Genomic DNA, 16,729 nt, shown 5'->3' on the forward strand with positions numbered 1-16,729 from the left:
GTAGGAGGGTGGCCACCTGATTTTATAATTAAATTCAATTTGAATTAAGAGTATTAGATATTTTTAATATGTATCACAATACAAGTGTCAGGCGAACAAAGTTTAACGAGATTTTGGATTAAAAATAATTTGGACAGGATTGCCATCTGTTATATGAAATATTGAACGAACACGAAGTAGAATAATAATACGGCGACCTATGCTAATATAAAAAGTAATATAAATTTTTGCAGTATGAAAGGAAATAAAAATTAATCCAAGTAGTGATACACGTCATGTCATATGTATATGAAGGTACATATGATTGAAGTTAATGTGGATCTGTCTCTCTATTGCTAATTATTAATATTTTCCAATTCATATTGCTTTATTAAATCCAATTCAATACAATCAAAACGAATATTTCATGTACCGTTTTTAACCTGAATGTGATCTTAATAATATCTCTGATTATTTTTACATATGTATATGCCAAGCGCAATATAAAGCCAAATCGGAAATTTAAAATAGTGTCGACTATCGATAGTTTCAGACCACTAGTTAAGGCTAAAATTAAAGTTAAGATTAAAATCAAGGTTAAGATTAACACTGTGTTTCACTTCTTCCGTGCGTAAGGACTACACGCAATTTTTAACCGACTTCCAAGAAAGGAGGAGGTTATCAGTTCATCGTAATATTTTTTTTTATGTATGTTACCGCATAACTTTGGACCACGTCAACCGATTTAGATAAGATTTTTGCATCGGTAAGGTACTAATCTGGTTTAGANGGACCACGTCAACCGATTTCGATAATTCTTTTTGCATCGGAAAGGTACTAATCTGGTTTAGTTGTGATCATTAGTTCATGAAATATATATATATATTTTTATATGAGAATTGAAGTCGGTTTTGTTTTTTGCTTAAAAATTAATTTATTATTCGGAACGTTGCAAAGTTCCATCCACTCTTACAGCCGGTTTCATCAGCAATTTAAGTTGAAAATGATTTTTTAATTTCTTCCAATTTCCATATAAAACTCCATATTAGCACGGTTTTGTTAAATTAATACCATATGCACACATTTAAGAAGTACTTGTTTCCGNTTTATTATTCGGAACGTTGCAAAGTTCCATCCACTCTTACAGCCGGTTTCGTCAGCAATTTAAGTTGAAAATAATTTTTTAATTTCTTCCAATTTCCATATAAAACTCCATATTAGCACGGTTTTGTTAAATTAATACCATGTGCACACATTTAAGAAGTACTTGTTTCCGTCCCAACCTTTTCCGTGTACAATTTCCATCCCAACCTTTTCCGTGTACAATTTCCGTTGATTTGCCAATTTATTCCCAACCAACCAACCGCCGCTGAAGAAGTTTCACGTCTTTATTTAATGATGTTCTCTTTTCCACAAAAAATTTAGCCTTCTCATTGCCGTTTCTTTAGTATTTGTACGTAGAGGGTACTGAGAAAGCAACGTGTTTCGGTAGAAAAGGAAACATCATAAGTCTTATTATTTAACCTTAAAATTAAACCCAATTCTTCTCACATGCATGCAGAGAACTTTAGGAAAAAATGCAAACCTTCGACTAGTGGTGACTTTTGAAGGGTTGTAAATGTTATTTAACATTTTTGGCTTCTCATTTCGTTAACATTTCGTGACTGACTGTTAGGAAGTATGTGAGCGAATACTTGGAGCAGAATAAACTCGCTGGCATATTTTCTCTGCGTAAACAAAGAACTTCAGATTGTATGATTTTAATACCCAGCCGGTCAGAGAGCGAAACATTTATCAGTGCCAAATGTGGAGGAAAACTGAGCAGCGTTGCCGTTTTGCTTAAATTTAAGCAACATTGATAATTTTTTCCTGCCTGTTAAAATTTAAAATGTTTCTTCATTTTGATAACTTTTTTGATTAAAATAGTCAAAAAGGAAAATTTTCGTCGAATATTCATAGTCATAAGAGTTACCATTTAAATAAATTTTTCAATTTTGTTTTAGAAGGACTGTTATCCGTATCCCGTACAAAGTTCCAGGAAATGTTGCTTTCGTCGCATTTTCAAACCTCCGATTGAACTTCTGCCATGAAATCGCTGCTTATAGAAACAATTTGCCGTTCGGAGGCGACCTAGAACTTGTATAATAGCGAAAGGGCAGCAGCTAATTATTATAGGAGTATATGTTGAAAGCCTGAAAGAATATGTAGGTAAATAATAATTTATAAATTAAGCAACTGTTAGACTGTAAAATCCTTGCTTTTGACGAAAAAACTGAGCCTTAGATTGCTTATTTACTTACTTTCTTACATTTTATTTCTATAACCAATTTACCACGCTTGGTAAGAAAAGCCGAAATACGGCTTTATTCAAAAGTATGTTTCGTTCTATTAAGACCCGTTAAATAAGTTGCTTAATTTTTACGGGATTTGGTAAATTTTTTTATCGATTTTGGTAAATTTTATTTTTCGACCCCGGCAACACTGAAACTTAGTCGTGGCACTGTCCCTTCGCATACCTTACATTGGGTTTCTTATTTATGTGCATCTAGACAGTCTTTCATACACATACATACATACATAGGCAATAACCGCCTAAGTCGACTTAAGAATGAATTGAGTTACATATGCTATCGTATTCTGCCACTACTATTCCATGTGAATGTGAAATCCCCCTTTCGCCAGCTAAGCTATTTAAAAAGTTATAGACGGACATATTTTGGTTGCCCCATTAGGTTAACATTACAATCCAAATGTTTAAAACGGTTTTTCTCGAATTCAGGTTTTTCGACTTAGGCGGATATTGCTTATGACCACAGATATATGCACATGGACATTTATTCAAAAACTAAAAGCAGGGTATACCACTGTTTATAAATAAAACTGAGTATACAGATAACAGAAATGAGCAAAAAGCAAAACATATACAAACAAGCTACACATTTAGTTCCCTGCGGCTGCTTTTTCAAACAACTTGGACAAAGATGGTACTCGGCACAAATAACAGAATTGAGAAAACAGCATTAAATTAAAATAGCACAAATTTAGTTTCTCGCGGTTTCTTTTGCAAACAACTTGGACGAAGATAATACTCGGCGCATCAAACAAAATTTGCATTTACACATATGCACATACATATGTATGTATACGCAACGTAGCAATAACTTCGCTAATAATATATCTTAAAAAATCCAAAAAGTGTAACTCGAATAAAAAAAAATCTGGAAGTAGTAAAAGTCATCATCTATGTACTATACATACATAAGTGCATACATAACAATTTTAAGTGAGAAAGAATACGCGGCCGCCGAAAATTTTAGTGAACGCACTACACCTACCATTTGCCATTGACCTTTATTTGACATTTATAAAAACGGCAGAGAACGCTTTACAGAAACGCTAGTTTGTGAGCCGTTGGTGGCCGACCATTTGGTCGTTGTGGTGTGTACGAAGAGTTAACTGAAAGCAGATAATTTTCAACAATCACTCAGGTATGGTTTAAAATGTCAAAAGGTGTATAACACATAAAGTGCTATTATAATTCGACCAAAAGAACTCTAAGTGGTTTTAAGTGGTCTGATTTTAAGAACAGGCATTTAAGCACATAAATACTTACATACATACATATGTATATGTGCATAGTATATGTGTATGAATGTATTCCATATTATGATCAATTAATTACATGTGCATATGAAAACTCGTTCTATTGCAAATAAACATATGTACAATGTACATCAGTGTTGATATTTTAAGTACAATTGTACATTTTTCAGTACAACTAGTTTTAAGAAGTACAAAAGTGTAATTTACCGATTTTAAGTGCAATTTTAACATTAAAAATACTTTTTGCACCCAACGCTCTAATCTCCGCTAGCACTTTGATTCTTAGTACTTTTAAATTTAAGTTACTGNGTGTAATTTACCGATTTTAAGTGCAATTTTAACATTAAAAATACTTTTTGAACCCAACGCTCTAATCTCCGCTAGCACTTTGATTCTTAGTCCTTTTAAATTTAAGTTACTGTCCGCCTTCACCTGCTTGAAAATATAGTTTGCGTGACAATTCATGTGCAGACCGCAAAAACTACGAAGAATATTTTTTTCTAGCATACCGAGTAGTTTGCGAGATCTTGCTTGATTTCATTTGTAATTTTAGTAGTAATAAAAAAAAAAATTAAAATTTAGAAAGAGTTAATGGCTATTTAAAATAATAAAATGGAGTGGCGTTTTCCAGATGTTTTAGAATATGAATGCGTTCGGAATTTCGTGAAAAAAGTATGCTTTTAAATGCCCAGTCAACAAAATTTAATCTCACCTGCAAGAAATAAAAGGAGAACGCAAGCGAAATTTTCAAGCAGGACATACTTATATTTCATATTTCAAAATGAAACTGTGAATTACAATTTTAAATGTAAACGAGATTGTGAATGGCAATATTATTGATGAGCGTTATGGTGATTGCATTTTTTTTATCACCGGCGGGTGAAATATCACTATTGAGGAAATCTAGTCATCTCATTTTATGTGATATTTTTTTTTTCATTAATATAAACTAATCTATCTACTGTATTAATTTTTTATCGTTGTTGCCGTCATCTTTGAATATACAACCCGCGACAAAATACGAAGAAATACGAAAACTGCCATATTTTAGTAACTGCTGAAGATTATGCACTCAAAATTGATATTTACAATAATTTTTTGACGAAAAATGAGAATAGTATAAATTTTTGAAAAATGGGCATAGCCACGCCCACTTATGGTTACATGTGTATATCTTGGCAACCGCTGCACCGTTTTCTTCCAAAATTGGCACAGTTATTGGGCCAGGATACCAAATGGCCAACAATTTTTAAAATCGGGCAATAACCACGCCCACATTCCATATAACGGTAATTTGGAGAAATACTAAATCTTCGATAAAGCAGTAAATATTAAAGCTAATTTATTCAAAGTTGACGCTTGCAACAATTCTTTACCAAGAAATACGTTTATGATAAAATTTTGGAAAATGGGCGTTGCACCGCCCACTTATGATCACATATATGTACCTCAGTAACCTTTCTACCAATTTGTACCAAACTCGGTATGGTTATTGTGCTTGCCACATAAAAGCCAAACGTTCAAAATTATTGAAATCGGACTAAAATTACGGATATTCTGATAACGGTAAATTTCAGAAATGCTTGAAACTTCAATATTTCGAAATTTAAGGACGCTAATTCACTCAAAATTGATACACCCCGGCTTACCATGTAGCGGTAGCTTTCGGAAAGGTGAAAATATGTGCGCCGGGTATTTAATGTTCGGCTCCGCCCGAACTTAGACTTTCTTACTTGTTTTAATTTATTATCTATCAAATTAATTTTAATTATATTTTTATAAAAGTATAGCTCATTGTCTGAAGGAAACCATAAAAATTAATCCAGAATTTGTAGAAATTTTGTGGGTAAACATTTTTTCACTTTCTTCCATATAACGAATGTTCGTATTTTATTTTATACTCGCTGTGGTTTGCTGTGGCATATTCCTTTTACATGGATGATAAGTGATTAACGAAACAAAGCCTACGTTTCATATAAGCTTTATTTTGTAACAAGTACTTGTGTGCATACAATATTTGTCGTTTTCCCATTCTCTGCATANTTGACATGTTTCAGATGTTTGATATGCGCAAGAAATTAGAGCAATCATTTGATGCGCATATCGCCGAGTCATATAGTATGTTGCAGTATAATTTATTTAAAAGAGGGCTGACTTTGTTTCCTGGCTCAAGGAGAGAAGCCGACCTCTAATTAAAATTTTTGAAAGTGAACACCTAATTAAAAGTGGTAGGCTAGGTTGTAGGTGGCTAACCTCCTAAAAAATATTTCCTACAGTCATCTTCCTTATACATCTTTAAATTGATACCTATATTGTAATATGTCATTTATTTTATCAATTAAATTGAGTTAGATTTTCAATCAGGTGGTAACTCTCCTCAAACATATTTTCTGTTGTAAGCCTTCTTAAACCTCTTTAGTTTCGACACCCACATGGCAATACTCCATTTATTTTATCAATTTAATTGAGTTAAAATTTTCCATTAGATTGCAACCCTCCTCAAAAATATCTCCAACAGTTATCTTTCTGAAGCCTATTTAATGTGGTACCAACATTGCAATATTTCATTTATTTTATCAATTTAGCCGAGTTAAATTTAAATAGGTGGCAGACCTCCTCAAAAATATTTCCAACAGCTATCTTTCTGAAACCTTTTTAATTTGCACATTGCAATATTACATTTATTTATCAATTTAACTGAGTTAAAATTTTCAAATAGGTGGCAACCCTCCTCAAATATATTATCGGCTGTAAGCCTTCTTAAAAATCTAAAGTTTGATGCACATGTTGCAATACTTCATTTATTTTATAGATTTAACTGAAATAAAATTTTCAAATAGGATGCAACCGTCTCAAAAATATTTTCAACAGTCATATTTTCTAGACCTCTTTAATTTGATACCTATATTGTAATAGGTCATTCAAGTTATCTTTAAATTGAGTTCAATTTTCAAACAGGTGGCAACCCTCCTCAAACATATTTTCGGCTGTGAGCCTTCTTAAAACTCTTAAGTTTGACACCCACATGGCAATATTTCATTTATTTAATCAATTTGACTGGATTAAAATTTTCAAATAGGTGGCAACCCTCCTCAAACATATTTTCGGCTGTAATCCTTCTTAATACTCGTTAGTGTGACACCCGCGTGACAATATTTCATTTATTTTATCAATTTGACTGAATTAAAATTGTCAAATAGGTGGCAACCCTCCTCAAATATATTTTCGGCTGTCAGCTTTCTTAAAACTCTTTAGTTTGACACCCACATGGCAATATTTCATTTATTTTATCAATTTGACTCCGTTAAAATTTCAAAATAGGTGGTAACCCTTGTCAAAAATATTTCCAGCAGTTATCTTTGTTAAACATCTTTAATTCGATACCCATATTGTAATAATTTATTTATTTTATCAATATAATTGGGTTTAAAAATTTTCAAATAGGTGGCAACCCTCCAATTTTTTGGGATATCACTGGTTCTGGTATTATACCGAACAATAAAAAAAAATTATTCAAATCGGTTCAGCCGTTCTCGAGCTTTGACGACCGTGACATGAGCCCAAAATACAATATCGCAGTGGCAGTGGCAGTGACAGTTTTAAAAATCAGCTGTTACTGCTAATATTGGCAGTCACTGCCGCAGCAAATACAATACGGCGTTGTCAGTGAAAGTTTTTTTTTGACATTCCCTTTTGTTTGTTTACATTTTTGTTGTTGTCTTTTAGGCTTTAGTGACATGAACAGAAGTTGGCTGCATTTTATTTATGTCAAATTCAGCATGCGAAGTTTTCTGCGATGAAGGCAGTGGCAGTGAGTTTAGAATTTGGGCTAAACTGAGCAGTACTGCCAACTGCCACTGCTGTATTGTGAGTCGCTTCGTTGGGCACCACACTTTCTAAAAAAAACAGCTGATTTCGAAAAGCTGCCACTGCCACTGCCACTGCGTTATTGTATTTTGGTCTTTACGAACACAACATTTTTATATATGTACATATATAGATATAGATATAAGATAAAAGGAAATGCGCTACACCGTTTCGATTTTTTTTTAATTTTGAAATGTGGTTTTATTTTTGGTAGACAATAAGCTATACTTTTCTATAAAAAAATAATTAAAATTTATTTGAGAAAAATAAAATAAATAGCCCAAACCGGGTTACTATATCATTTTGTCCGGGGGTATAGTTTTATAAACTTGGAATATAATGAAGAGATCACAATGATAAGTTAAGTTAAATTAAGCCCACAACAACTGAAGCCGTACAATGAATTGACCAATAAACCCTCTGCAGTAGACAAAAAAATGTTTTTTTTTCGGATAAGCGAAAAATAGAGGCAATGGTGTATTGACGGAAATGGCGAAAAGTACAATTAAGCTCAAAAACTTACACTTTTTTCATTAATTTAGTACAATTTAAAAATCTCAAATATCAACACTGACGTACATATGTACATACATACACACATACATATATTTCGGGGATGTTGCGAATATTTGCACTCGCATTCGTTCTGCGAATGATTCGCATCATTTTACACATTTGCATCGACATTATACGAATATTTTGCGAATGCGAATGTGTACGTGTTCAGAGTGCGCAGTTAAAATGACCACTAAGCACACAATTGCACATGTTAAAGGTTGTTCCATCTACATACAAGTTTGGAGTTGCGTTGGCGTTGGCGTCGCTTTGACACAATTCCTTGTACATGTTCGAGCGAATTTTAAAGGTAAAATATGAGTTGAGCCTTTATATTAACGACAGTGACATGGATCTAATTTTGCCAGAGAAGTGGATTATCATGGAAGCTTGTGTTGAGCTAATTAAACTTTTGAATAAGCCATATGGAAACTAAGCAGCTATGAGACCCTCTTATCATCCATGATTCTAATATGTACTTCAAATGCTAATAAAAACTCGGTGATTTTTTTTTTTTACGAAATAGCAAGATTCTGACCCGATTCGGCTGGTAGTCACGACTTTGAAAATATCTTGTTTGAATTTTCATCCATGGAAAATAAAAGGTTTTTTGCCATATCCACCTATTAGACCCTCGCTATAAGCACAATGTTTTTAAACCAGTTACAGAAGAAAGGATTAAAAATGAATTAAAACAAGTAAACAAGTCTAAGTTCGGGCGCAGCCGAACATTAGATACCCGGCGCAAGTATTAAATATAGTTTTTTTCATCTTTCCGAAAAGTACCCCTACATAGTAAGCAGGGATGGCTTTACCCCTACTTCAAACATCTGCGATAAACTTATATATCTAGTTATATGTGGGCGGAATCATGCCCATTTTCCTTGATTCCATAATAGTGTCTCTTTTCAAGGGATTCTTGTTAGTGTCAATTTTGAGTAAATTAGCGTCCTTAACTTTCGAGGTTTTTGTAACGCATTTCTGAAATTCGCAGTTATATGAAAAGTGGGCGTAATTCTAGTCCGATTTCAATAATTTTCGATGTTTTGCTTTAAAGTGGGAAGTGCAATAACCATATCGAGTTTGGTATACATTGATCGAACGGTTACAGAGATACAAATATGTGGTCATAAGTGGGCGGTGCCATTCCCATTTGCCAAAAGCATCAAATTTGAATGAAATAATAATAATAATAGTAATAATAGATTGGCGCTTACACATGTGTTAGTGTTTGGCCGAGCTTCTCCTCCGATTTGTGGCGTGCGCCTTGATGTTGTCACACAAAGCGGAGGCACCTACAGTTTTACGCCGACTCCGAACGGCGATTGTGTTTTTTATGAGAAGCTGTTTTTCATGGCAGAAATACCCTCGGAGGTTTGCCATTGCCTGCCGAGGGACGACCGCTGTTAAGAAAAATCAATTTGTAGGTTGCCCTTTATCCAAGGTAGGTTGGTGTTGAAATTGGGCGAAATCGGGCTGAAACCCGATATTTAAGTAAATGTTTGATCCAAATTGTTGAAAATTTGTATGTGAAATAAAATTTTGGTAAATGATAATACTATTATGAAATTTTTGGAAAATGGGTGCAACCCCGCCCACTTCTGATGAAATGCAGTGTCTCAACAGCCACTTCACCAGTCCTTACCAAACTCGGTACGAGCCTTGCCTAGGGTCTAGCTAAGAAATGTTTCAAATCGGGCAATAACCACGCCCACCTACCATATAACGGTATTTTAGAAAAACACGAAAACTGCGATAAGTCAGTAACTACTGAAGCTAATTCACTCAAAATCGACAATTACAATAACCACTTAGCAGAAAATTAGATTATTATAAATTTTTGGATAATGGGCGTGGCGCCGCCCGCTTATGACCACAAACGTATATCTCGCTAACCGATTTATCATTTATACCAAACATGGTGCATTTAATATCTTTGGCACGGATAAGCAATTCGTTGAAAATTATTCAAATCGGACTAAAATTAGCCCCGCTTCCCCTATAATGGTAAATTTCGGATATACGAAAACTCCGATATTTCAATAACTGAAAACACTAATTTACTCCAAGTTAATAGTTACAGTAATCTCTTAACAATAAATCGCACCCGCGGATGTCTAAAATTCCACATTCGCCACATCCCTAGTATGTACATACACATATCGACGGTACTCTGGCAAAACCTCGTATCTCAAAACACTCTCAAACAACACTCTATAGTAAAAAACTCTATTTTAATAACAAAAAATATTTTTTTGATCTGAATATTAAAAATTAAGTACTTTTTACTTAATTAAGAGAATGTAATGATTCTGAGATACGAGGCTTTATCAAAGTACCGTTGATATGTGCTTGCCAAGTTTTGTATTTAGACTCAGTACACTAATACCTAAAATCTTTGAATGAAACTGCAATCAATGGGAGATAATGAGCTACAGAACTTCTATCGGCTCACTTTCCTCAACCTCACTGATAAGATCTTGAAAATTTTAGTAGCTAATTTGATCAATTCCGTCGTTAGTTTTCATAAACATGTTACGAAGACAATACTCATTCCGAATAGAAGACCAGGAAAGCTTCAAAAAATTCTCTGAAGCTGTTCTTACTCGTACTAAAACTCATATATTATTCTTTTTTAACTTTGTATTACAGATGAATCGGCGATTTTCTCGGGTTGAGTCCGGTATTGACTTAAAGGACTATTTTGACCGCGGTGACATTGCATCACGTGAAAATCGATGGAACTTTGAAATAGCATGGGAGGTGGCTAATAAAGTTGGAGGTATTTATACGGTCATCCGCTCGAAAGCGTATGTTTCCACGGAAGAGATGGGTGAGCAGCTATGCCTTATGGGCCCTTACAAAGAACAGTGTGCACGCACAGAAATGGAGGAGATGGAATTTCCTCGCGGTAATCCACTTCTGGAGGCTGTGAATACTATGAGGTCACGTGGGTACAAAATTCATACGGGACGTTGGTTGGTAGATGGTAATCCTCAACTTATCCTATTCGACATTGGCTCCGGTGCATGGAAACTAGATCAATTCAAATCAGAGTTATGGGAAAAATGCCATGTTGGTAAGACATTTATTTTGCATGTCGTGTGTTAACTTAAACTTCAAATAAATTCTTAATAACTTCATAGGCGTACCACATTTAGACGTTGAAACGAATGATGCTATTATCTTAGGATTTATGATTGCTGAATTTCTTGAAGAAGTTTGTATATTTTCTATTGGCTTTAGATTACTTTTATTATTTTTTCTAATCTTTTAGTTTCGAAATCGTGCTTTAGATTACTCCAACTCGCATGAGCTACAGACTCCTCGCATAGTGGCACATTTTCACGAATGGCAGGCGGGAGTTGGATTAATTGCCCTACGAACAAGACATATAGAAGTCGCTACAGTTTTCACTACACACGCCACTCTTCTAGGTCGCTATCTGTGCGCTGGAAACACTGACTTTTATAATAACTTGGATAAGTTTGCAGTGGATGAAGAAGCTGGAAAACGACAAATTTATCACAGATATTGTATTGAAAGGGCTGCCACCCATTTATCCCATGTCTTCACAACAGTCTCGGAAATAACAGGATATGAAGCAGAACACTTGCTCAAGCGAAAGCCGGATATAATTACGCCGAATGGCCTTAATGTAAAAAAATTTTCTGCTATACATGAATTCCAGAACTTACATGCAGTAGCAAAAGAGAAGATCAATGAATTCGTACGTGGGCATTTTTATGGGCAAGTCGAACTTAACTTTTATTCTAATTAAACTCTAACTATTTACAATTCCGTAGACATATGGATTTCGATTTGGATAAGACGCTTTACTTTTTCATTGCTGGTCGCTATGAATTTGGAAATAAGGGTGCTGATATTTTTATAGAATCCTTAGCTCGACTCAATGCAATGTTGAAACATGAAAAACCTGATACAACAGTTGTCGCTTTCCTCATATTTCCCACTAAAGTTAACAATTTCAATGTGGACTCACTGCGCGGCCATGCAGTCATTAAACAGCTGCGAGATACCATCAACAATGTTCAAAACTCTATAGGAAAACGTATGTTTGACTCCTGTGTAAAAGGCCATATTCCTAGTCCAGACGAAATGCTTACAAAAGAGGATTTGGTCAAAATTAAACGATGTATGTTCGCTATGCAGAGAGATTCAATGCCGCCAGTTACGACACACAATATTGTAAGATATTTGTTAATTCAGTGATGGTGCATACTTTTTTGGCAAATCCCCACTCAACAAAAAAAATCCCCACTTTTCCCTACGCTTATTAAAATGTTACCCCACAATTTTTTCCTTACTGCTAACTTTAGTAATCCTTACTACTAACTTTGGTTAGGATTATACAATGATTAGAGACGTGAGCCCCTGGACAGGATTAAGTTTTTTGTTTGTTTTTGTTGTTATTCCAGAGGACCATCGATATGTATATACATAAATGCAAAAAACACTACTTAATTAACTTTAATATTCGGCTTTATCAAGTGAACGTTCAAATAGCTACTGAGGCCACAAAAATCGGATTGAGCCAGTCCTCATGAAATACTAAATGGAGTGTTGTGCCATTAAGCAACTTACCCCCAAAATGTGTACAATGTCGCAAATTTGAAAAAATTGATAAAATTGTACAAAATGCGTAAAAATTAGCTGTCGACGCTAGTTAAAAAAAAAAAACACAAGTACGAAAGTCTAAGCTCGGGGGGAACCGAACACTAAATACGTAATATGTGTGTATAAATATGTTTTTCACCTTTCCGAAAGGTACCGCTATATGGTAGTCCGGGATGTATAAATTTTGAGTAAATTAGCGTCCTTAAATTCCAAAATATTGAAGTTTCAAGCATTTCTGAAATTTACCATTATATGAAAAGCGGCCGTACTTTTAGTCCGATTTCAACAATTTTCAACGCTTTGCTTTTATGTGGCAAACACAATAACCATACGGAGTTTCGTACAAATTGGTAGAACGGCTACCGAGATACATATATGTGATCATAAGTGGGGGGTGCCACGCCCATTTTCCAAACTTTTATCATAAACGTATCACAGTTGCCGATTTAGCCCTTTGGTGGCTTAATTTGATCTAATTTTTTTCATTTTTGTAAGAAATGAATTAAACTAAGAAATACTGATACATATATATCGTCGTTTAAAGTACAAAACCGCGTATCGTCATTCTGCAAAACCGCGTAACTGACGCACCCAATGTCAAGAATTGGATTTGCTCACACAAACTCTTGGCTCAATCCTTATCCATTCGTCCTGAAATATACTATCCAGAAATGCGATTTCTTTATAAAAAAGAGAACCATTTTGAAATATGAGTGTTTTTACCCTCTAGAAAATAATTTCTACAACTTCACATACGCATTTTGCATTTTGTTGATACGCGGTTTGGCACTTTAAACGACGATATACATATATGTATTTTATGTTCCTTACGTTTTTATACATACATACTATAAAAGTGTTAGGGCCGTTAACTTATCTATTAACGATTTAACTATAGTATAGAATATATACGTTTACGGCCCTTAATACGCTTAACTTGTTAAATGGCCCATCAAGTCGATTGACCGTGTGTGTTCTGTTGGTGTAATTGTACCAGCTGCTGGTGCGACTTTAAAAGCTATTTGAAAATTTTATGATTGTACCAGCATGCTGGTGTCGCGAATGGTGAAATTAGCTAATTTTTCTAAGTAAAAAGTATTTTGGCGGAAATTTCTTGTACTATATGAGTCAAAGCCGTGTTTGTGGAAGATTAGAGTTCACGATATTACAGTTGTGAACAAAAAAAACAATGTTTAACAAAATGGTAGAAAAATTATGAAATTTCGGCTCTAATCATTTCGATCATTCCTGGACCTTATTTATAAAGAAATAGAAATTGTACCAGCATGCTGGGAAGTTATAAGCTTCGAGCATGATGGTACAGTCATTTGATGGAGCCAGCAAGCTGGTGTCGTATATTCCCCCTTTTACACAAAAAGGTTTTTGGTTGGCTAAAATATTAGCTTTTTTCCAGAGTACATTGTTTTTCTATACTTGCAAATGTTTGCGTGTATACTGAGATATGTATGTATATGTAAGTAAAAACTTTTAGCTACCATTTTAAGCCACAACGACTTTTTTTTAGCCCTTTTTTAAAAGGAATTTGGCTACCACTAAAAATGATTCGCGGCAACACAGAAATGCTTGAAACTTCAATATGTCGAAATTTAAGGCGCTCATTTACTCAAAATTGATACACCCTGGCTTATCATGTAGCGGTAGCTTTCGGAAAGGGGAAAGTATATTTAATACTTGCGCAGGGTATTTAATGTTCGGCTCCGCCCGAACTTAGACTATCTTACTTGTTAAAAATCTGTCCTTTTACCTACACCCAATTTTTTTCGACATAAATCCCTACGGGTAGGGAATTCCCCTACGTGTACCAACACTGTGTTAAACTCATAAAAACCACCAATATACTTACATATGAATTTTACTTAGGTTGATGACTGGAATGACCCTGTTTTAGCAGCTATTCGCCGCTGTCATCTCTTCAATTCCGTGCATGACAGAGTTAAAATGGTTTTCCATCCAGAGTTTTTAACATCTACAAATCCGCTTTTTGGTATTGATTATGAAGAGTTCGTACGCGGTTGTCATTTGGGAGTATTTCCTTCATACTATGAACCTTGGGGTTATACACCTGCGGAATGTACTGTCATGGGCATTCCAAGTATAACTACAAATTTGTCTGGTTTCGGTTGTTTCATGAATGAGCACATATGTGACCCGAAGTCGTACGGGATCTATATAGTGGACCGTCGCTATATTGGCTTAGAGAACAGTGTACAGCAGCTTTCTGGTTTTATGATGGAGTTTGCGAGACTAAACCGACGACAACGTATAATACAAAGAAATCGAACGGAACGTCTCAGTGATCTATTAGATTGGAGAACTTTGGGAATAGTAAGTATACAATAGATGTATTTTCCAAACGTATTGTGCAGGCCACTTCTGTATTTTTATGACAGTATTACCGCCAAGCCAGAGTTAAGGCATTGCAGGCTGTATATTCAGATTATGTGGACGAGGGATCTCTCTATGGTTCAAGAAGCACATTGAATTTTTCAAGGCCTTTCAGTGAACCACCAAGTCCTACATCTTCTAGTAAGTAGTACATACTGTATATGTACATGTGTATATATCTGTAACAACAAGGATTTACAGCAAAAACGACTTACGAGTTAAAATTTTTCTAATATGAAAAGGTGAAACTCTGTTAAGTAGATATTATGTTTCCTTAGAAGTCGATATCAGCTGCTGTATCTCGTCGTTACCAATACATACATATGTACCTATATGCAAATACGCACTGAACTATTTTGATTAATAAATTTACGTAATCAGGACACACAACACCCGCTCCATCAGTCCATGGTTCTGACGACGAAGACTCTGTGGATGATGAGAAAGAGTTGAAAGAACTAGGAATTAAGTAATAACTAAAACGATCCACTTTAAGAATTATTGCAACGTTTCAGGCAGTAAATTCATATTTTACACACCGCATTACTATTGCTACATATACGAATGTATGTACATGCATATGTACATACACACGTAACCCATACTAAAATAGATATTTAGAAAGATTAAAAAAATTGTTGATATGGCTATATACTAATGAAGATATAAACAATTTTATATATGTATGTTAAAATAATGTGATGGTAAAGACTATGCAAATTCTTCATCAGCTGAAGGAAAACATTATGTCCAACTTGCGTACAAACATAAAATTATAAATTTCAGGTGAACAAATAAAACAAACATAAGTATATGTCGATGAAATACAAATCAAAGAAATAAAGCACTTAGCCAATAAATTCTTTAATTCGATCATAGGTTAAAATATTGGTAGACTATGATGGATTCGTTGGTAAGATAAAATGTATTGTAGTTAGAATTATCCAAAATTATTGTTTAGGCTACAGGGATTCCAACTGCGGGAGAAGTAACCTATTTTGGTGGTTTTTTAACTTTGTGGGGAAATAGGGAAATGGCTTAAAGTTTTTGGGGAATTTCATGTTTAGGCTATTTTGATCCAAAAATTTGTTTGTTGCGAATAATCTCACATATGAGCCGATATACATTAGGGTGATCCAAATTAACTAACCTAACGAACTTATGACCTTAAAAAGACCTATTTACTGAGAAGAAAATTCTCCCATTAGGAAAAATTTGTATTCCAATTTTAAAAGGTGTCGGTGGGCATTTGAAATTTTCCATGTAAATAACATGAACAAATTTGTGTATCATTAAAAATGTTATAACTATTGAACCGATTCACAGAGGGTTAGGGTATTTGGCCGTTTTAGGCGGCCAAAAGTCGAATTTTCCAAACGCACTTTTTTTTTAAACTGAATATAGGGTGAAGAGAATAAAATTCTTGACTAGATTCTGTTAGTTTTTAATCCCTCTTTGCTTTAATTCTCTCGTACCGCGCTGTCAAAGTGCCGTGTTGATAATTGTTTATTTGGCTTTCCGATGAGTTTAATACAGGTCGAAGTTGTAAAAAACTGCTTTAAATCGTGTGTTCATTTTTTAAATTAAATTAAATTGGATACTTGTAAAGCTGATAAATACCATATAATCCAAAGTTTAGTACAAATATAATATGAACTAGTACCGGCAGAGCTACAAAGAA

At 34.4% G+C, this 16,729-nt stretch overlaps 1 protein-coding gene across 1 annotated transcript; it reads left to right on the forward strand.

Annotated features, from left to right (window-relative positions):
- The first annotated feature begins 2,895 nt into the window (after window positions 1-2,895).
- On the forward strand, window positions 2,896-15,899 carry Glys (glycogen [starch] synthase). Its single transcript, XM_017632821.1, has 8 exons — window positions 2,896-3,467; window positions 10,657-11,083; window positions 11,151-11,224; window positions 11,282-11,754; window positions 11,811-12,213; window positions 14,524-14,988; window positions 15,054-15,189; window positions 15,430-15,899. Exons 2-8 carry the CDS (start codon window positions 10,657-10,659, stop codon window positions 15,519-15,521), a joined length of 2,070 nt encoding a protein of 689 aa, XP_017488310.1. The 5' UTR covers window positions 2,896-3,467; the 3' UTR covers window positions 15,522-15,899.
- The last annotated feature ends 830 nt before the right edge of the window (window positions 15,900-16,729 follow it).

This window comes from Rhagoletis zephyria, unplaced genomic scaffold (genome assembly GCF_001687245.7).
Source record: "Rhagoletis zephyria isolate East Lansing unplaced genomic scaffold, Rhagoletis_zephyria_1.1 Rzeph_scaffold_10705, whole genome shotgun sequence".
Lineage (NCBI taxonomy): Eukaryota > Metazoa > Arthropoda > Insecta > Diptera > Tephritidae > Rhagoletis > Rhagoletis zephyria.